Here is a 21,088-nt window from a genome sequence, read left to right as displayed (position 1 = left end):
TAAATATTTTGATTACTTTTTAATTGTATTTAATATTTTGACTGAATTTCAGGGTAATTGGTTTTCCTTGTGAGTCTATGTATTTAATTCTGTGCGCTTTAAACATTATGCTGAGCAGGGCATAATAGTCTTCCCCAGACTGTCAGGGACTTGAGGCACAAAAGAGATTAGAAACCCCTGGCCTGGGGTCTTTTAGGGGAGGGTGGGCACTGCAGAAAACTTTCTACCTAGCCAAATGCATGTTTTGGCCAAATGCATGTTTTTTTCTTATTAAAGGATTTTGAGGCTGGGCACGGTGGCTCATGCCTATAAACCCAGCACTTTGGGAGACTGAGGCGGGTGGATCACCTGAGGTCAGGAGTTCAAGACCAGTCTGGCCAACATGGTGAAACCTAGTCTCTACTAAAAATACAAAAGTCAGCTGGGCGTGGTCGTGGGCACCTCTTGTCCTAGCTACTTGGGAGGCTGAGGCAGGAGAATTGCTTGAAACCAGGAGGCAGAGGTTGCAGTGAGCCAAGATCGCACCACTGCATTCCAGCCTGGGCAACAGATGAAGATGCCTGAGTGACAGAGCAAGACTGTCTCAAAAAAAAAAAAAAAAAAAAGAAAGAAAAAGAAAAAGAAAAAAAAAAAAAGGCTTTTTGACCGAGGCAGGAGAATCGCTTGAGGATAGGAGTTCGAGGCCAGCCTGGCAAACATAGCGAGACCCCTCATTTCTACAATAAAATTAAAAATTAGCAGGGTGTGGTGACACCTACCTGTAGTCCCAACTACTTGGGAGGTTGAGGTGGGAGGATCATTTGAGTCCAGGAGATTGAGGCTGCAGTGAGCTGTGATTACCCCACTGCATTCCAGCCTGGGCAACAGATCAAGATGCTCCTTAAAATAAATAATAAATGAATACAGGATTTGGGGACAATGATTGAGATTCATTACTCACCATTCACATTAGTGCATTACTTTGCTTTTTTTTTTTTCCTTTTTGAGACAGTCTCACTCTGTTGCCCAGGCTGGAGCTCAGCGGTGTAATGTTGGCTCACTGCAACCTCCACCTCCCGAGTTCAAGCAATTCTCCTGCCTCAGTCTCCCGAGTAACTGGAATTACAGGTGCCTGCCACCATGCTGGGTTAATTTTCGTATTTTTAGTAGAGACAGGGTTTCACCATATTGGCCAGGCTGGTCTCGAACTCCTGACCTCAAGTGATCTGCCTGCCTTGGCCTCCCGAAGTGTTGGGATTACAGGCATGAGTCACCGTGCCTGGCTGCTTTGCTGTCTCTTAATACTAGGGATGTAAGAGCCCCTCAACATCGCAGGAAGTTTCTTTCTTTTTTTTTTTTTTTTTTTGAGATGGACTCTGGCTCTATCGCCCAGGCTGGAGTGCAGTGGCGCGATCTTGGCTCACTGCAAGCTCCGCCTCCCGGGTTCTCGCCATTCTCCTGCCTCAGCCTCCCGAGTAGCTGGGACTACAGACGCCCGCCACCAAGCCCGGCTAATCCACCCGCCTTGGCCTCCCAAAGTGTTGGGATTACAGGCATGAGCCACTGCACCCGGCTATGATCTTTCTTCCGTCACTGTCCTCCTCCTCTGCTGCCCCACCCTGGCCCGTTGCCCTCACCCAGACCCACCACAGCCTCCCTGGGCCCCGCCTCATTTTGCCACCTCCAGTCCATCCTTGCCCCAACCCTCTGGCTACAGGGTGATCTCAGCTCCCATTTTAATTGGCATTGGCTTCCAGCACCTTCCAAACTCCCTGGCCTGGCATTCGAGGCTCTCTCTACTTTGCAGGTCTCATATCCCACCTCGCTGCTCCTGTAACTGCAATCCCCCATGCCCCCAACACCCAGCGTCACAGTCAGCCAGGGCACTCGTGGTCCCAAAACTTGACTCAGCTATCCCATGGTCCTGGCCTGGCACAGAGCAGGCATCTGAAATGCTTGTTGAGGAACAAATGAAACCCCCTTGAAAATGTTGCTGCCGTCTGTGCAACTGCTGTGATTTCGCCAGAGCCCCCACTGAGTGTGGGCTGTCTGGAAGCACCCTCTTCAGTGACAGACCTGAGGATCTCACCCTGGTGGCCAGACTGAAGAGAGAGCTCCCTTTTCACTGACCTCCTGGGCCTTCCTGCCGCGTCCCTTGGGAGAGCCCGGGGGGGTCACCGTATCATCTTCTCCTGCTGTCCCCCCCAAATCCACTTTAACCTGGGAACTCCCCAGGAACAGCGCCTGCCCCCCTTAGGATGGGCACAGACCCTCTCCCACAGTCTTATACTCTATGTGTGTGAGTATGTGCATGAGCCCCCCATTGAGTGAGGGCGACAGCCATCAGTGCTTTTGCCTGCTTCTGTGCTGATTCTGTTTTGAACATTCAGCATGGAGAGTGGCCTCTGCTATGGCCGACTACATCAGGAGGAAAGGACAGGAGGGCCTGAAGGCTGGCACACTCTGTGTCCAAGTCTTTTTTTTTTAAATGGAGTCTCACTCTGTTACCCAGGCTGGCGTGCAGTGGCGCAATCTTGGCTCACTGCAACCTCCACCTCCTGGGTTCAAGCAATCCTCCCACCTCAGCCTCCCAAGTAGCTGGGATTACAGGCGTGCACCACCACGCCTGGCCAGTTTTTTTTTTTTTTTTTTGTATTTTTGGTAGAGGAGGGGTTTCACCATGTTGGCCAGGCTGGTCTCAAACTCCGGACGTCAGGTGATTTGCCCGCCTTGGCCCCCCAAAGTGCTGGAATTTACAGGTGTGAACCACTGCCCCCGCCCAGTGGGTCTAAGTCTTAAGTCTGCCCCTGTTCCTCTGCCCAACCCAAGCCTCAGTCCAGAGCCCGCTCTGTTCTTGTTGGAGTGGAATGGGGGCTTGCACTTGGCCTGGCATAGACCCCAAACCACCAGGGCACAGGGGCAGAAGGGCTCCAGCCACAACTGAATGGAGGTGCTGGAAGCAGAGCTAGCAGGGTGCTCTCCTGATCGCTGAATTTGTATTCTTCCCTCACCATGGTGGCAGCAGGGAGCCCTGCTCTGTCACTTCCTGGTGATTTTGTGCATGGGGACCGGGTGGCTGATAGCCCTGGGAGCCGCCCAAGGGAGTTCATGCCCCTTTTATGGGGAGGAGGCTGTGTTAGTCACAGTCCTGAGAGATTTAGATGTCTGGGATCTGAAATTCGCATCACTGGCCAGGCGCAGTGGCTCATGCCTATAATCCCAGCCCTTTGGGAGGCTGAGGTGGGTGGATCACCTCCCACCCAGGATTGCTCAGGAGTTTGAGACCCGCCTGGCCAACGTGGGGAAACCCTGTCTCTACCAAAAATAATTAGCTGGACGTGGTGGGCCACGCCTATAGTCCCAGATACTTGGGAGGCTGAGGTGGGAGGATAGTTTGAGCCCAGGAAGTTGAGGCTGCAAGTGAGCTAAGATCGCGCCACTGCACCTGTCTCAAAAAAGAAAAAGAAAGAAAAGGAAAGAAGGAAGAGAGAGAGACAAAGAGAAGAGAGAGGAAGGAAGGAAGGGAGGGAGGGAGGGAAGAAGGAAGGAAGGAGAAAGAAAGAAAGATGGATGCATCACTGGCCCAAGCCCTGCAAGGCCAGTCCTGGGCAAGGGGACCATGGGTCTGTGACCCCACGTCTGGGGCGTTGGGGGGAAGGCAGAGGTTTGGCTTAGTAGGAACAAGATCTTTCTTGAACATGGGGTGCTGGGACTGCCAGCAGGCAGTGTCTCCTGAGCCTGGGGTCATGGGAGCCACAGCTGGAATTCCACCTGTGGGTAGGTGTGGGGTGGGAATGGGACGGGGTGGGGCAGGGTGTGAATAGGGTGGAGTACGGTGGGTGGGAGGGCTCTTTAAGCTTCTTCTAAGTCTATGACCCAGCTGGGAAATCCAGCTTCTTCCATTGCCCAATCCCCTAAGGGCTAATACGGAGACATCCTGCCGTGCCACCCTGTCCACACCGCCAGACTTCATAGATCTGCCCCAAAACGCCTTTACCCTCCTAGACGGAGCCCAGGCTCCTCCTCCTGGCATCCAAGGTCTCCGTATGACTTGGGCGTGCTCCTCATCCCTGTGTCCTGAATGCCCCCTCCTCTCTTTCCAGCACCCCTCGTTGTTGCCACCCCCATCTCTCTGCCTCACAGCTCCAATAAAACCCCCTCCGGATCCTAAGCCCTAACCCTTGCTGTTGGGCCCTCTTTCAGGTGCTGCCGGATGGCCCATGGGGAGTCCCTCAGCTGTCCCACCAGAGACACAGCTGTAAGGGGGCCTGGCAGGTGTCAGGCCACACTGGGCTGGACGGGGGTCTCTGAGAGTGGCTGCCCCGCAGTCCCCGCCTTCCCCGTGGGAGAAAGGACGACAGGAGAGCAGGGTGCAGTCCCTAAAACAGGCTTTTAATAACATCGTGTCTTCACTGAAGAGCTTGGCGTGTCCCACCCGGGCGGCGCCGCGGGCTAGTAGAAGGAGTACTGGTTCTCCACGGCGCGCGCGCGGCCGGGCGCGGCCTCCTGGGGCTCCTCAGCAGCGGCGGCGGCGGCCACGGCCTCCAGCAGGCGCTCAGCGCTGTTGCTGCGGCTCCGCACGCTGAGCGGGCCCTCGACGGGGCGCGTGGGGGCTGGCCCCGACGCAGCCGAAGATGACGAGGCGGACGACGAAGAGGCGCCGGCGGCGTCAGAGGGCGAGGCGGGCGGGCAGGCAGCCGCGGCGAGGCTGGAGAAGTAGTGCTGGCCGGGCGGGTCGCTCCAGCAGGCGGGGGGCGCTGGCGTGGCAGGGGGCGCGGGGCCCGGCTCTGCAACGAGGCGGCAGCAGGGAGTGAGTGGGGACCTGGGCTAGCCACATCCTGGAGGGAGGCCGGGATCCCTCCGGGGGCCAGGGCCCACGCTCGGGTTTCCGAGTTGCAGCCCATGTCCTCGGACACATATGCACGCACACCCGCACATATGCATAAACAGGAGCACACACACATACACGTACCTAACCACGCGTGTGCACGCCCATACAGCCACACGCACAGGAGTACACACACACGCACACATGATGCACACGCTCGCACAGAAGCACACACACAAGCACATGCGCGCCCATGCACGCGTGCACACACGTGCACGTATATGCGCACACGCATACACATGCACGCAATGCACATGCTCATGCATATTCGCCCACACACGCACACGTAAACGTACACACACGGCCACATGCGTGCACATCTGCACATACACTCATGCACACACACAACCACACGCATGCACATGCACCCATGCCCTTAGTGCTGGGTTCCAACAGCTTTGCTCTGAGCCTCCCCTGTGCAGGGGTTGGGAATCCATGCCCCCAGCTCCTTTCATCCCATTTGCCCCAATCCACCCCTGTCCCCACCCCCATACACCCACCTGCACTGCTCTTGGGCACCCCGTTCCCCTTGCAAGGAATCATTAGGGACCTGGCTGCCTCAGGGCTGCCACTTCTGCCTCCACTCCTGCTGACCTGACTGCTTGCAACTGCTGTGGCTAGGCTAGGGTGGGAGGGACACAGCTGAGGCTGTGGGACAGGAGACCTGGGGCTCATCCTACCCCAGGGGCCACCTTCTTGAGTAATCAAAGGGGTCTTCTTGAGTAACCACACGGGCCAGGTGGTAGCATCTTACCTGGCGGGGGGCCCTGGGCCCGCACATAGCTGCGAAGGGTGATATCGGCCGAGCCCCCTGACTCCAGTGGGATGGGGTGTGTGTGGAAGTGGCGGAGCATGTCAAGCACAGACTGGAACCACAGGTGCTGTACGTGACACTGGCCGTGGCCGTTCAGGGACAGGCGCAGGTGCTGTGGGTACAGGTGGGTGTGGTCAGGGGTGGGTCCGGGGATGGGCACCTGGGTAAGCGCCTTTGGGGGTTGACGGAAGGACCAGCTCACAGGGGCTGTATGGGGCTGTGTCAGAGCCAGGGGGCCCCTCACACATGAGCTCCATCTAGGGGTGGAGAATGGAGGCAACAGACCCAGGCTGGGATGGAAGGCATCAGGCATTGTCCCCATGCTGGGACACCCCTACTATGGGCCCATGTCCTACACACCTCTAATCTCTAATCCTCTCCTAACGCCAGAAGACAGGGATTACTGCCCCCATGTTAGAGATGGGAAAACCAAGGCCCAGGGAGGGGGAGTGACTGGCCCACGGTCACAGAGCACAGAGCAGGGAAGAAAACTCCTGTTTGGGTGGTTCCCCCAGCCCAGGAGGCTAGAGGTTGGGCCTCTGTCCCCGCAGAGCCAAAACCCAGTGGCGTGAAAAGCTCCCCAGGGCTGGCTACTCTCTGGGTCTCTAGAGCCTGCATGAGGCAGGTGCCTCAGGGTAAGAAACCATAGGCCTGTGGTGTCTAGTGGTGAGCCGCAGGTCTCTGACTTAAGCCCTATTTTGTTCAACATGTATCCCACTGCAGAAAAAAGTGGCTATCTCTGGGGTGTGTGTGGCAACAGGGGAGCTAAGAGGAGTTGTTTGAGGGTACACACATAGCCCCAAGCCCAGGAAGGGGAGCTGGTCTGGCCACCTACATAAAAGACAAGACAATCCGCCGGGTGCAGTGGCTCACGCCTGTTATCCCAGCACTTTGGGAGGCTGAGGGGAGTGGATCACTGGAGGTCAGGAGTTCAAGACCAGCCTGGCCAACATGGTGAGATCCCCCCATCCCTTTAAAAAACAAACAAACAAACAAAATACAGACAATCCCTGGAAGAGGGTGGCGGTCCCGCAAGTGAGCTCTGCCACTTAGCAGATAAGTTGCCAGGACAATGCAGGGACTCAGCCCGAGAGAAACAGCACAGAGGGGTCCCACCACAGCCTCATAGCCGGGCAGAGCCTGCGCAGGGCACAGCCGGGCCCCAGGGGTGAGGAGAGGCAAGCTGGACACATCCCAATCTTCTGCCCAGACCTTCCAGACGTTCATTCCGTGAAGGTGAAAAGAGTTGCCCCTGGGAAGGTAGTGATCTTCCCGCCCAGGAGGTATGTAAGCGGGAGGCCGGGGTTCCTGCTTTGTCCCACCATTCAATTATCAAGCCTGGAGCAGTCATCTCCACTCTGGGAGAAGAGCAGCTGGGTAGAGAGGTGAGAGGCAGGTTCAAGGCTGGGTCCTGTTCCAGGAAGGAGAGGAGCTTCCTGCCCACCCTGTGTTCCCCCATCCTAGCCTCTGGCTTGGGCATGATTCAGATCCAGGCCCTCTGGAAGGCTGCCTGGAGCAGCACTGGCTGAGAAGTAAACGCACGTCACCAGGGATGGCCTTAAGCACCTGGTTGTCGGAGGAACTGGAAGAGTGGCTGCTTGCCAAGGAAATGTCCCTGGTGGAGGTGCTACCTCCTGCACAGTGGGGCCAACCCGGCGGAGGAGAGAAGCCACTAGAGGGTCTGCACTGGGCCACTAGGGGTTAGGGCCGCCGGGGTCCCTGCAGAGAGATGCTGTCCCCCAGCTGCAGGCCTAGAGCAGGAGTCCTAAGGTTCTCCCTCCTCTAATAGGAGCTGCCAGGAAATCCATCCTGGCAGGAGCCTGGGCTGAGTGTCTCCTTATCGGAAACCTGGGATGTGGGGGCGGGCACTGAGGTTCCTGCCCCCTCTGGCCACATTGCACCCTCCCATAATCATTCGGCTTTGCTGTCAAATTTTCCTTTGAATTTCAGGTCAACAGGCCAGGCGCAGTGGCTCACGCCTGTAATCCCAGCAGTTTGGGAGGCCGAGGTGGGTGGATCACCTGAGGTCAGGAGTTCGAGACCAGCCTGGCCAACATGGTGAAACCCCGTCTCTACTAAAAATATAAAAATTAGCCAGGTGTGGTGGTGCGTGTCTGTAATCCCAGCTACTTGGGAGGCTGAGGCACAAGAATCGCTTGAACCCGGGAAGCAGAGGTTGCAACAAGCTGAGATTGCACTGTTGCAATCCAGCCTGGAGGATAGAGCGAGACTGTCTCAAACAAAAAAAAACAAAAGCAAAACCAAAGCATTTTAGGTCAATATAGCACAGAACCCTCTTCCTTGAAAGCACACCGCCTGGGTGTACCATCATGCCTCTGATCCAGCTGGGCGCTGTTGGGATCGCCTTCCCGCCTGTCTTGCCCTCCACAATTCTCCCTCCCCTGCAGGTCTCTGATCAGGCTGTCCCCTCCGATGCTGAACCCCACCCCCCAGACCCTGCACAGCTCTCCCACCCAGCCCATCACCTCCTCCCCTGGTGGGTCTCTAGGGCTTGCCCGTGTGTGCCTCTCGGGTTGGTGACCTGACCTGCGCAGGGAGGAGGGGCTGTCTGGCGGGGGTGGGGCAGAAGGTGGGGCTCTGAGGGCCTTGGCTGGCTCCAGCCCCGCACTGCGGGACCTCTGGGTGGAGACCCTCAGAAGATCCAGTGCTAGGAGATCCCCTTCTGGAGAACGGAGAGGCTGAAATAGGGCTGACTGCAGTCCCTCAGTGATGTGTAGGAGGGACGCAGGTGGTTCACGGAGCATGGCTGGGGTGAGCGGGGCCCATGGGAAGTCATGCCACACCGCTTCGCCTGCAGCTGCTTCCGAGGCACAGCCTTAGGACCGGGGTCACCATGACCCCTCTCCCTCAGGGCTGGCCACTGCACCCTCACAGCCCCCCCAACACACTTGCCTTGGCCTTGCCCTGGAAGTTGAAAGTCAGCACGTACTCCCCAGGCCGAGTCTCACTTTGGCGGATCACGAAGAGGCCGTGGTTCCGGGGCCCTCCTGCCAGAACCAGTTGAGCAGCCTTGACCCGGGACAGTGTCCCGTGGAACCAGGGGTAGTCGGACAGCTCCAGCTCCGGCTCAGCCTCGGGCTCTGTCTCTGCACCCTCTTCCCCTGAGGTGGGGATGACAGTGTGAGGAACATGGAGGGAAGGAGAGAGGGGGACAAAGAAATAAATGTGAGAAAAGAGGTGACATCTTTTTTTTTTTTTTTTACATGCAAAATGCTGTTGGAATAATTTTTAAAATTTTTGTGGGTTTTTAGTTTTTATTTTTAATTTTTTTGAGACAAAGTTTTGCTCTTGTCGCCTAGGCTGGAGTGTAATGGCACAATCCCAGTGGCTCACTGTAACCTCTGCCTCTGGGGTTCAAGCAATTCTCCTGCCTCAGCCTCCCAGGTAGCTGGGATTACAGGCGCCTGCCACCACGCCCAACTAATTTTTGTATTTTTAGTAGAGATGGGGTTTCACCATGTTGGTCAGGCTGATCTCGAACTCCTGACCTCAGATGATCCACCCACCTCGGCCTCCCAAAGTGCTGCAATTATAGGCGTAAGCCACTGTGCCCGGCCTTATTTTTTATTTTTTAGAGATGGGGTCTTGCTATGTTCCCCAGGCTGGTCTCAAACTCCTAGGCTCAAGTAATCCTCCTGCCTTGGCCTCCCAAAGTGCTGGGATTACAGGTATGAGCCACTGCACCTGACCTGAATATTTTTTTGTTTGAGACAGAGTCTTGCTGTGTTGCCCAGGCTGGAATGCAGTGGTGTGATCTCAACTCACTGCAACCTCGGTCTTGCAGGTTCAAGTGATTCTCCGGTCTCAGCCTCCTGAGTATCTGGGATTACAGTCATGCATCACTATGGCCAGGCTAATTTTTGTATTTTTAGTAGAGACAGCGTTTCACCATGTTGCCCAGGCCGGTCTTGAACTGCTGAGCTCAGGCAATCTGCCCGTCTTGGACTCCCAAAGTGCTGGGGTTACAGGCATGAGTCACTGTGCCCAGCTGAATAATTTTATTTATTTATTTATTTAACTTATTTTTTGAGATAGGGTCTTGCTCCGTCACCCAGGCTGAAGTCCAATGGCACAACCATAGCTCACTGCAGCCTTGGCCTCCTGGGCTCAAGCAATCCTCCCACCTCAGCCTCCTGTGTAGCTAGGACTACAAGCTTGTGTCACAATGCCTGGCTAATTTTTATTTTTTGTAGAGACAGAGTCTTGCTTTGTTGCCCAGACTAGTCTGGAAGTCCTGGGCTCAAACGATCCTCCTGCCTTGGCTTCTTGAAGTGCTGAGATTACAGGTGTGAGCCACTGTGCCCAGCCGGAATAATTTTAGAGTTGGGCAGGGAGCTGACCCAACCCAATGGTGACGTCTATGAGGTAAACTGAGGCATAGAGGTGTGAAGGACTATCCTGGAGTTGCTCTGTAAGTCATCAACAAACTTAGGAACAAATCCAGTCGCCTGTTCCCAACCCCTGATTCCAACCCTCTGGACCCTTTTCTGTGAGCCCCTTCCTTCCCTTCCTCCCTCCGTCCTTTCTTCTTTTCTTTTCTCTTTCTTTTCTTTTCTTTTTTTTTTTTTCTTTTTTTTTTTTTATAGGGTCTCTCTCTGTTGCCCAGGCTGGAGTGCAATGGTGTGATCACAGCTCACTGTAGCCTCGACCTCCTGGCCTCAAGTGATCCTCGCACCTCGGCCTCCCAAGTAGCTGGGACTACAGGCACACCAACCTACAGGCAGGTTGGTGTGTACCAACCTGCCCAGATAATTAAAAAAAAATGTTTGTGGCCGGGCATGGTGGCTTACGCCTGTAACTCCAGCACTTTGGGAGGTCAAGGCAGGAGGATCACTTGAGGTCAGGAGTTCAAGACCAGCCTAGCCAACATGGCAAAACCGCCATCTCTACTAAAAATACAAAAATGAGCCAGGCGTGGTGGCGGGTGCCTGTATTCTCAGCTACTCGGGAGGCTGAGACAGGAGAATCGCTTGAACTCAGGGGTGGAGGTTGCAGTGAGTTATGATCCGCTACTGCATTCCAGCATGGGCAATAAAGTGAGACTCTGTCTCAAAAATTTTGTGCAGATAGGGTCTTGCTATGTTGTCTATGCTAGTCTCAAACTCCGGGCTTCAAGTGATCCCCAGCATCCCAAAGCCCCGGCTGGGATTACAGGTGTGAGACACTGCACCCAGGCCCTGTGAGTATTTTCTTTTCTTTCTTTTTCTTTTTCTTTTTTTTTTTGAGATAGAGTCTCACTCTGTTGCCAGGCTGGAGTGCAGTGGCGTGATCTTGGCTCACTGCAACCTCCGCCTCCCAGATTCAAGTGATTCTCCTGCCTCAGCCTCCTGAGTAGCTGGGACTACATGTGTGCACTACTACTCCCGGCTAATTTTTGTATTTTTCGTAGCGATGGGGTTTTGCCATGTTAGCCAGGCTGGTCTCGAACTCCTGACCTCAGGTGATCCGCCCGCCTTGGCCTCCCAAAGTGTTGGGATTTCAGGTGTGAGCCACTGTGCCCGGCCCCTGTGAACATTTTCTATTGAAACTGGGTCCAGTGGGAGGGGCCAGGTTCCTAGACCAGTCTACAAAAGCCAGAAGTACTTCGGAGATGTGTGAAGGACCCAGGGGGATGAGATGTCACAGCTTCTGGGGCTTAGCAAGGTTTAGGGAGCCCACGGGTGGCCATGGCTAGGGATGGGGGTCCAGGAGAGGTGGTGTGGGAAGAGCAGGCTGTCCCCACTGGCACCTGTGTTATTGCTGTCACTGCCGCTGCCGCCCGGGGATTCCAGGGTCTGCAGAAAGGTCTCTAGTGGGACGTGGATCAGGGACTCTCTGACGGCATCTCGACCTCGGCTGTGGGGGGCTGTCACCACTGCACCCGTGGCTGTCGTCTCTGGGGGCCGGGGTAGGTCAACTGCTGGGGAAATGGCAGGTGAGACACATGTATCTTTATCTGTCCACCCTGCGTGTGCCCCTCCTCCAACCCTGTCCCCCTACCTACCATCAGTCAGGAGCTCACAGCTGCAGGAGGCCACGCGGCTGGCTAGACAGCCTCCTCGGGTACAGGAGAGCTCGGTGTCTTCCTCACTGTCACTGTAGAGACAAGAAATGGAAGCCATGTCCTGCTGTGGGACTTGGACCCAAACCACAGGCTGCTTACGTGGCCAGGCAGTGGCTGGCAGTCCCATGGCCCAGCATGTAGCCCTCCTGGCTCTGGTCACCTCTCTCTGCCTCCATGTCCCGTCCCTCTGTCCCACCCTCCGCTGGCTCTGTAGCCACCATGTGATTGACCAGGCCACTGTTGGGGCTCAGAAAACAATACCCCAAAATAAAGTCCTCAGCAGCAGCCTCAGAAACAAAAATGTTTTTCTCTGACCTTCTCCTGCCTACCTGTCTCTCAATCCTCTTCTCCCCAGAGGCACCAGAGAAACGGAAGTCCCTCTTTCCCAAGGTGGGTCACAGAAACCAGAACCCCTTTTTCCAAAACGTAGTCATAAAACCTAAAAATATTCTTTTTTTTTGAGATGAGTCTCACTCTGTTGCCAGGGCTGGAATAGTGGTATGATCTTGGCTCACTGCAGCCTCTGCCTCCTGGGTTCAATCGATTCTCCTGCCTCAGCCTCCTGAGTAGCTGGGATTACAGGCGCCCGCCACCATGCCTGGCTAATTTTTTTTGTATTTTTAGTAGAGATGAGGTTTCACTATGTTGGCCAGGCTAGTCTTGAACTCCTGACCTCGTGATTCGCCTGCCTTGTCCTCCCAAAATGCTGGAAATACAGGTGTGAGCTACTGCGCCTGGCCAACTTAAAAATATTCTATGTAAAAACTTGTCATAGAGAAATTATCCAGCCAGGCATGGTGGCTCATGTTTGTAATCCTAGCACTCTGGGAGGCTAAAGTGGGAGGATCATTTGAGGCCAGGAGTTTGAAATCAGCTTGGGCAACATAGCGAGATCCCCATCTTTTTTTTTTTTTTTTTCTGAAATGGAGTCTTGCTCTATTGCCCAGGCTAGAGTGCAGTGGCACGATCTCAGCTCACCGCAACCTCCGCCTCCCTGGTTCAAGCAATTCTCCTGCCTCAGCTTCCTCAGTAGCTGGGATCACAAGCATGCACCACCATGCCTGGCTAATTTTTTTTTTTTTTTGTATTTTTTGTAGAGACAGGGTTTCACCATGTTGGCCATGCTGGTCTTGAACTGGTGATCTACCCACCTTGGCCTCCCAGAGCGTGGGGATTACAGGCGTGAGCCACTGCACCCGGCTGCGAGAACCTTTTTTTTTTTTTTGAGACAGAGTTTTGCTCTTGGTGCCCAGGCTGGAGCGCAATGGTGCAATCCTGGCTCACTGCAACCTCTGCCTCCCGAGGGTTCAAGTGATTCTCCTGCCTCAGTCTCCTCCGAGTAGCTGGAATTACAGGCATGCACCACCACGCCCAGCTAATTTTGTATTTTTAATAGAGACGGGGTTTCTCCATGTTGGCCAGCCTGATCTTGAACTCCCAACCTCAGGTGATCCGGGTTTCTCCATGTTGGCCAGCCTGATCTCGAACTCCCAACCTCAGGTGATCCATCCGCCTCAGCCTCCTAAAGCGTTGGGATTATAGGCATGAGCCACCACACTTGGCCCTGAGAACCCCGTCTTAATAAAAAAAACATTAGCTGGGCGTGGCGGTGAGGCAGGAGGATCAATGGAGTCTAGGAATTGGAGGCTGCAGTGAGCTGTGATCATGCCACTGCCCTCCACCTTGGGCAACAGAACAGAAAAAAAAGTAAAAACAAAAGGAAAGAAAGAAAGAAAGGAAAGAAGGAAAGGAAAGCAAACAAGAAAAAAAGAATGAAAGAAATTACCCAATCTACCTGGTTTGACTGTAGGTCATAAAACCCCCATTCAAGATAGGGTTCTGTCCCACACCCAGAAGGAATGCTGTTCAGAGAGGCCAAGAAAAATCTAGACAGACAGGCCTGGCTGGGTCCCCCGCTCAGTCTGTTCCCTTCAGATCCCGCCCTTTGTGTCCAATCCTCTTTCTACACCGCTGTCTATACTTTGCTGAACCTAAGCATAAAAATGGACCATTTTCCTGTATCTTTTTTTTTTGAGAGAGAGAGTCTCACTCTGTTGTCCAGGCTGGAGTGCAGAGGCACGATCTCAGCTCACTGCAACCCCTGTCTCCCAGGTTCAAGCGATTCTTCTGCTACAGCCTCCCAAGTAGGTGGGATTGCAGGCGCCCATCACCATACCCAGCTACTTTTTGTATTTTTAGTAGAAACAGGGTTTCACCATGTTGGCCAAGGTGGTCTCAAACTCCCGACTTCGTGATCCGCCTGCCTCGGCCTCCCAAAGTAATGGGATTACAGGTGTGAGTCACCATACCTGGCCTTTTTTTTTTTTTTTTTTGTCACCCAGTAGAGTGCAGTGGTGTGATCTCAGCTCGCTGCAACCTCTGCCTCCCAGGTTCAAGTGATTCTCCTGTCTTAGCCTCCCAAGTAGCTGGGATCACAGCGGGCCTGCCACCACCTCCGGCTAATTTTTGTATTTTTAGTAGAGACGGGGTTTCCTCATGTCAGCCAGGCTGGTCTTGAACTCTTGACCTCAGGTGATCTGCCTGCCTCAGCCTCCCAAAGTGCTGAGATTACAGGTGTGAGCCACGACGCCCGGCCCTCCCCTGTATCTTTGAGTCTTCATTCTGAAGGCTCTTATGTATACATGTTAAATAAATTTACATGCTTTTTCTCCTATTAATCTGCCTTGTACAGCTAAGCACTATGGCTCATGCCTGTAATCCCAGTGCTTTGGGAGGTTGAGGCAGGTGGGTCCCTTGAATCCAGGAATTTAAGACCAGCCTGGGCAATGTAGCAAGACCCCATCTCTCTTTTTTTTTTTTTTTGAGACGGAGTCTCTCTCTGTCACCCAGGCTGGAGTGCAGTGGCCGGATCTCAGCTTGCTGCAAGCTCCGCCTCCCGGGTTCACGCCATTCTCCTGCCTCAGCCTCCTGAGTAGCTGGGACTACAGGTGCCTGCCACCACGTCCGGCTAATTTTTTGTATTTTTAGTAGAGACGGGGTTTCACCGTGTTAGCTAGGATGGTCTCGATCTGCTGACCTCGTGATCCGCCCGCCTTGGCCTCCCAAAGTGCTGGGATTACCCATCTCTTAAAAAAAAAAAAAATTAGGCTGGGTGCAGTGGCTCACACCTGTAATCCCAGCACTTTGGGATGATGAGGTTGGCAGATCACCTGAGGTCAAGTGTTTGAGACCAGCCTGACCACCATGGGGAAACCCTGTCTCGACTAAAATTACAAAAATTAGCTGGGCATGGTGGCAGGCACCTATAATCTCAGCCACTCAGGAAGCTGAGGCAGGAGAATTGCTTGAACTTGGAAGGTGGAGGTTGCAGTGAGCTGAGATTGTGCCACTGTACTCCAGCCTGGATGATAGAGCAAGACTCTGTCTCAAAAAAAAAAAAAAAAAAAACAATTAGCCAGTCCTCGTGGCATGTGCCTATAGTCCCAGTTACTTGGGAGGCTGAGGCAGGCGGATCGCTTGAGCCCAGGAGGTCGAGGCTGCAGTGAGCTTGATTGCACCACTGTACACCAGCCTGGGCGACAGAGCAAGGCCCTACCTCTAAAAAATAAAATAACAAAATAAAAATAAATAAATAAATTTGTATGCCTTTTCTCTTGTTTATCTGCCTTTTGCAAAATTGATTTTCCACTGAAACTTCAGAAAGCCAAGGGGAAGGTTCTCTCGTGGCCCGGATACCACCAAGTGGGTACAGTCCCCGCTGAGGGCTCATGATCCCTGCCCACTATCCCTGAGGGGCTGGGCTCCTCCTGGGATCCCGTGGAGACCCTCAGAGGGTGGGAAGGGTTCTCGCCCCGTCTGTGACACGAGGTGTCTGGGACCCTGCCAGCTCGAAAATTCCACCAAGTGAGGTTCACCTTCACAGGGGCTAGGGAAAGAGTCTGCAGAGCAGATGGTCCGGAGGGCGGCGGCGGAGGGATTCCAACCACTTTGTGGATCAGGGCCTGGGAGGCGCCCAGGACCTTAATTGTGTTTCTTTAAATGAAGCTGTTAATTAGAAAGCAGCGGCCCTTCCCCCGGGGGCTTGGCTCACCCCATTAGCCAGCAGAGCTGCTGCCAATTGCTCAGCGTGTCAGGCTGCCTGTCCCTCCTACTCCTGGCCTGGCATCTCTCCTGGACGGTGGAGCCAACCTTCTTGCTGCTCTTCCTGTTCACAGCTGACCATAAGTGCCCTCTGCTTATTACCCGCCATGGCTCCCATTGTCCCTGACCTACCCGTTTCCTGAGCTCTCATCAAAACCTCCTCCTCACTGGCTACCCCAAAGGCCTTGATGTTCCCTGCAAGTCCCAGGTGCCTGTACACTTCCACACCTTTTAAAATTATTATTATTTTGAGACAGAGTCTGGCTCTGTCACTCAGGCTGCAGTGCAATGGCACAATCTCAGCTCACTGCAACCTCTGCCTCCCGGGTTCAAGCGATTCTTCTGCCTCAGCCTCTCGAGTAGCTGGGATTACAGATGCCCGCCACCATGCCTAGCTAATTTTTGTATTTTTAGTAGAGATGGGGTTTCACCATGTTGGCCAGGCTGGTCTCAAACTCCTGACCTCAGGAGATTTGCCTGCCTCGGCTCCCCAAAGTGCTGGGATTACAGGTGTGAGCCACTGTGCCTAGCCCTGGCCAAATTTTTATTATTATTTTTTAAGAGTTAGGGTCTTGCTCTGTTGCCCAGGCTGGAGTGCAGTGGTGCAGTCCTGTATCACTGTAGCCTCCAAATCTTGGGCTCAAGCGATCCTCCAGCCTCAGCCTCCAGAGTAGCTGGGATAACAGATGCATGCCACCGTGCCCAGTTCCATTTCCACTCTTTTTGCTGGGCTGTTCTCTCTGCCCTCTCCCATCCTCCTCTCCCTAGCGTTGGTCCACTCTTTATTTAAGCCTCGGGTTAGGTAAGCACACCTACCAGCAACCCTTCCCTGAGCCCAGAGCTGGGTTAGGAGCCTCTCTCCAGCTCTTTTTATTTTTCTTATTTTAAGAGACAGGGTTGGCTGGGCACAGTGGCTCATGCCTGTAATCCCGGCACTTTGGGAGGCTAAGGTGGGTGGATCACTTGAGGTCTGTAGTTTGAGACCAGCCTGGCCAACACGATGAAACCTCATCTCTACTAAAAATATAAAAATCAGCTGGGCATGGTGGTGGGCACCTGTAATCACAGCTACTCGGGAGGCTGAGGCAGGAGAATCCCTTGAACCCTGGAGGCGGAGGTTGCAGTGAGCCAAGATCACACCATTGCACTCCAGCCTGGGCAACAGAGCAAAACCCTGTCTCAAAAAAAAAAAAAAAAAAAAAAAAGGAGGGTCTGGCTATGTTGCCCAGGCTGGTTTTGAACTCCTGGGCTCAAGCGGTCCTCCCAGCTCAACCTCCCAAAGTGTTGGGGTCACAGGTGTGAGCCACTGCACCAGGCCCCCAGCCCTTTGGGGACTCACTCCCATCTCTGCCCAACTCCCAGTGCTCTGAGGCTCTCCTGAGGTGAAGACAAGACTTGGTCCAACTTCCTTCCAGGTCCCCAGGCCCTGGCCCCATAGAGCAGGCCTCACAGAGCCTGCTGGGGATTGGAGGTAGCAGGTATTTTAAAGGAGGGTGATCCTGGCTGGCACCAACCTGAATCACATTGAATTGCTCGTTTCTCAAGCTAAGCTCCTGCCCTGCTAGAAAGCTGCTCCTGGTGAAGGCTGGACCAAGGACACACCCAGCCTGTCCACCCATCCTTGGGCCACTTGGACACTCACCCGGGGTCCACGCAGCCCTGGATGTCGGCTACCCACGAGTGCTTCTGCAGAGAGTCGATGGTCTCCAGGATGTACTCAGCTCCATTCTCTACCTGGGGAGGAAGGTGGCCGGGAATCCAGAACACGGTCAGTAGACAGGCTCTGGACTACAGGACACAGGGCCAGAATGGCTCAAATGGCTCATCCCCCGCTCCCACAGCAGGGCTCAAGGGCATAAGCAGCAGGAAAGACAGTGGGGTTCACCATCGGGCACCACCCGGAACTCAGGCCAGGGACCTGGTGGTACAGCCTGCAGCTCACACTCTGCGCTCCCTCCCTCCTGGGCCTCCCCACTGGGGATATGTCCCGCCTCACTGATCTCAGCTCCTCTGCCTTGGAGACGCAGCCTCTGAGGAGGCCATGCTGGTGGGGGGAGGGATGGGTGGCCCAGCATCCCCAGCCCATGCCCTGGCACCGCAGGGATGAGGTTCAAGTTGAGTGGAGAGGCACACTGAGTAGGGTGCCTTGCATGTCTTAGTGCCTGGAGTTCTACCAGCATGGCCATGTGCTTGAGATATGCAGCCTGTGAAGGGGAAGAGGGCAGGGGACATCCCTGCTGGGGCCAGGCCCAGAGCATAACCCTGCACTCTGCTCAACAACTCCCAACGGCCCTGTGAGGGAGGGGAGCCATTTCTCCCATTTTATAGATGAGAAGACCAAGATTCAGAGAGGCCAAGGAACTTGCTCAAAGTCACACAGCAGCCAGTGGCAGGGCCAGGGCCTGAACCCAGGTCTCTGGGACACCCAGGTCCCGTGCTGTCGGCTTCCGGTGGTGTGCCTCTGTCAAAATGTAGTCGCTGGGCTGGGCGTGGTGGCTCACACCTGTAATCTAGCACTGTGAGAGGCTTAGGCGGGCAGATCTCCTGAGCTCAGGAGTTCGAGGCCAGCCTAGGCAACATGGCAAAACCCCGTCTCTTCCAAAAATACAGAAATTAGCCAAGCATGGTGGCATGTGCCTTTGGTCCCAGCTACTCAGGAGAATGAGATGGAAGGATCGCCTGAGACTGGGAGGAGGAGGTCGTAGTGAGCCAAGATCGCGCCATTGCACTCCAACCTGGGGGACAGAGTGAGATCCATCTCCAAACAAATAAACAAAAAACCAAACAATGTAGTTGTTGGACTCCCAGGATGACAGAGTTGGGTGGGTTCTTGGAGACTGCCTTTAATCCCTCTTTGAACAGATGGGGAAATTGAGGCAGGCGAGCCCCTCTGCCTCAGGGCTGTCATGCACGATCGGCAGTTTAGAGGGTACCAGGTGGGCAGGGACTGTGTCCCCAGCCCCTAGCCTGGCATGACTCAGGGTCCGGGGTTGGTAAACATTTGTTAAACGAAAAAGCGAGTCGTGACTAAACAAATGGGAACGGGTACAAACACAAACACAACCAGAAGCCGGGAGAAGAGGGTGAGGGCTTCATGCAGGGTGAGTGGGTGGGACCAGGCATCCCAGGGGGACCCTGCTTCATCAACACCCTCTGATCCTTTGCGGAGTCCCAGGGACCACAGCTCTGGCAGCCTGGAGCCGTGTCCTCAGAAACCCCTGCAGGCCACCCTGGCGTGCGGTGTGGGGCCTGGGAAAAGGATGGGCTGCCTCTAGACCCACCGGGGTGCCTCCCCGCCCACCCTCGATGCCTTTGTGCCCTCTGTGGGAGACCGCCCGGTTCCCACACTCCAGTGCCCTGGGACGGGAACATTTGTATAACTGCTGCCGGCTGGCCACCAGTGGGGTGGGTGTGTGCTGGCTCCAGTGGGGGAAGGGAGGGCAGGAAGTGAAACTGATGAGCTTCGCCCAGGCCCGGGGTAAATGGGAGCAAGGGGCCCAGATGTTGGGCAACGCCTGGGGCACTTGGCTGTGGAGCCGAGACTCAAGTCTTAGCTATGTACTAGGCATCTGTCATAGGGTCTGGGGACCCCCCCACACCAGGGCTCCCTCCCACTACCGTCCTGCCTTAGGCTCCTTCCCCTTGCTCCCCTATGGAACTGTAGCACCCAAAGGGGAGGTGGCCTGGGGCAGCTGGAGGATCTCTGGGATTAGGGGTGAGACCTCACCTTGAGCACGAACGTGTTGTCCTTCTCTGGCATTTCCAGGGGCATGGTGGTGCGGACCTCAATGATGGCTGACAGTGGGATGCTGACCTTGGGCCTGGAGGCCTGGGGGCCAGAAGAAGGACAGTCAGTGGCCCCAGCATTTCCTGACGCCTTCTCCATTCCCTCCCCGCTGCCAGGCATTAGAGTGGCCCTCAAATAGACTGCCACAGCCACCCTGGTACAGAGGTGTCCCAATCCCCATTTCACAGATGGGGAAATTGAGGAAGGCATTTCTTTGAAACAAGAAATAAATTTTTCCTGGCTAGGTGTGGTGGCTCATGCCTGTAATCCTAGCACTTTGGGAGGCCGAGGCAGGAGGATGGTCGGAGTCCAGCAGTTCAAGGACAGCCTGGACAACATAGTGGGACCGTATCTTTACTCAAGACCCAAAAACGGGCCGGGCGTGGTGGCTCACACCTATATTCCCAGCACTTTGGGAGGCCAAGGCACGCAGATCACCTGAAGTCAGGAGTTTGAGACCAGCCTGACAAACATGGAGAAACTGCATCTCTACTAAAAAAAAAAAACAAAATTTGGCCAGGCGTGGTGGCTCACGCCTGTAATCCCAGCACTTTGGGAGGCTGAGGCAGGCAGATCACGAGGTCAGGAGATCGAGGCCATCCTGGCTAACACGGTGAAACCCTGTCTCTACTAAAAATACAAAAAATTAGCCGGGCGAGGTGGCAGGCACCTGTAGTCCCGGCTATTCGGGAGGCTGAGGCAGGAGAATGGGTAATCTGGGAGGTGGAGCTTGCAGTGAGCTGAGATCGGGCCACTGCACTCCAGCCTGGGCGACAGAGCAAGACTCCGTCTCAAAAAAACAAAAAACAAAAAACAAACAAACAAAAAACCCAAAATTAGCCGGGGGTGGTGGTGCATGCCTATAGTCCCAGCTACCCGGGAGGCTGAGGCAGGAGAATCGCTTGAACCTGGGAGGTGGAGGTTGCGGTGAGCTGAGATCGCGCCACTGCGCTCCAGCCTGGGCAACAAGAACGAAACTCTGTCTTACAGAAAAAAAATAAATAAAAAGAGAGACCAAAAAACTTAGTTGAGTATGGTGGCATGTGCACCTGTAGTTCCAGCTACTTGGGAGGCTGAGGTGGAAGGATCACTTGATCGGGGGAGGTCGAGGCTGCAATAAGCTATGACGGTACCACTATACTCCCGCCTGGGTGACAAGAGAGAGATCCTGCCTCAAAAAAAAAAAAAAAAAAAAAAAGGAACTCCTCCTATAGTCACCTAGCAAGTCCAGGACAGAACCAGAATTGACATCTGAGCCTCCTACCTCCCAGCCTTGAGGAGAGAACCCCACCTGGGCTGCCTGATACACCCACGAGATCTGTGGTTTTCTTATTTTTGACCTTGACCCATTGTGAGAAATACACTTAACACTGGGGCCCAGTACACACACACGCAGGTAAAAATATCTCTGAAGCAAACATCTCACCAGAAAACAGTTACCCTTCCTGTGTGTGA

At 54.5% G+C, this 21,088-nt stretch overlaps 1 protein-coding gene across 18 annotated transcripts in view; it reads right to left on the bottom strand.

The window, feature by feature from the left end:
* Positions 1-4,350: 4,350 nt before the first annotated feature.
* SH2B2 (SH2B adaptor protein 2) overlaps positions 4,351-21,088 on the bottom strand; it is a 38,142-nt gene continuing 21,404 nt past the window's right edge. For 11 of the 18 annotated variants that reach the window (XM_015134545.3, XM_077996503.1, XM_077996515.1 and 8 more), the window contains 7 exons: positions 19,574-19,675; positions 17,489-17,580; positions 11,686-11,777; positions 11,431-11,601; positions 8,595-8,803; positions 5,622-5,793; positions 4,351-4,766 (listed from right to left, as the gene is read on the bottom strand). In XM_015134545.3, the coding sequence (XP_014990031.3) occupies positions 4,432-4,766; positions 5,622-5,793; positions 8,595-8,803; positions 11,431-11,601; positions 11,686-11,777; positions 17,489-17,580; positions 19,574-19,675 (1,173 nt within the window). In that variant the 3' untranslated portion in view covers positions 4,351-4,431. The remainder of the gene's footprint in view (positions 4,767-5,621; positions 5,794-8,594; positions 8,804-11,430; positions 11,602-11,685; positions 11,778-17,488; positions 17,581-19,573; positions 19,676-21,088) is intronic. The other 7 variants (XM_077996502.1, XM_077996504.1, XM_028845624.2 and 4 more) reach the window with 1 other exon arrangement.

Source organism: Macaca mulatta, chromosome 3, assembly GCF_049350105.2.
Source record: "Macaca mulatta isolate MMU2019108-1 chromosome 3, T2T-MMU8v2.0, whole genome shotgun sequence".
In the NCBI taxonomy this organism is placed as follows: Eukaryota; Metazoa; Chordata; class Mammalia; order Primates; family Cercopithecidae; genus Macaca; species Macaca mulatta.
The sequence above is the reverse complement of the archived record's forward strand: the minus strand, read 5'-3'. Positions and strand labels throughout refer to the sequence as shown.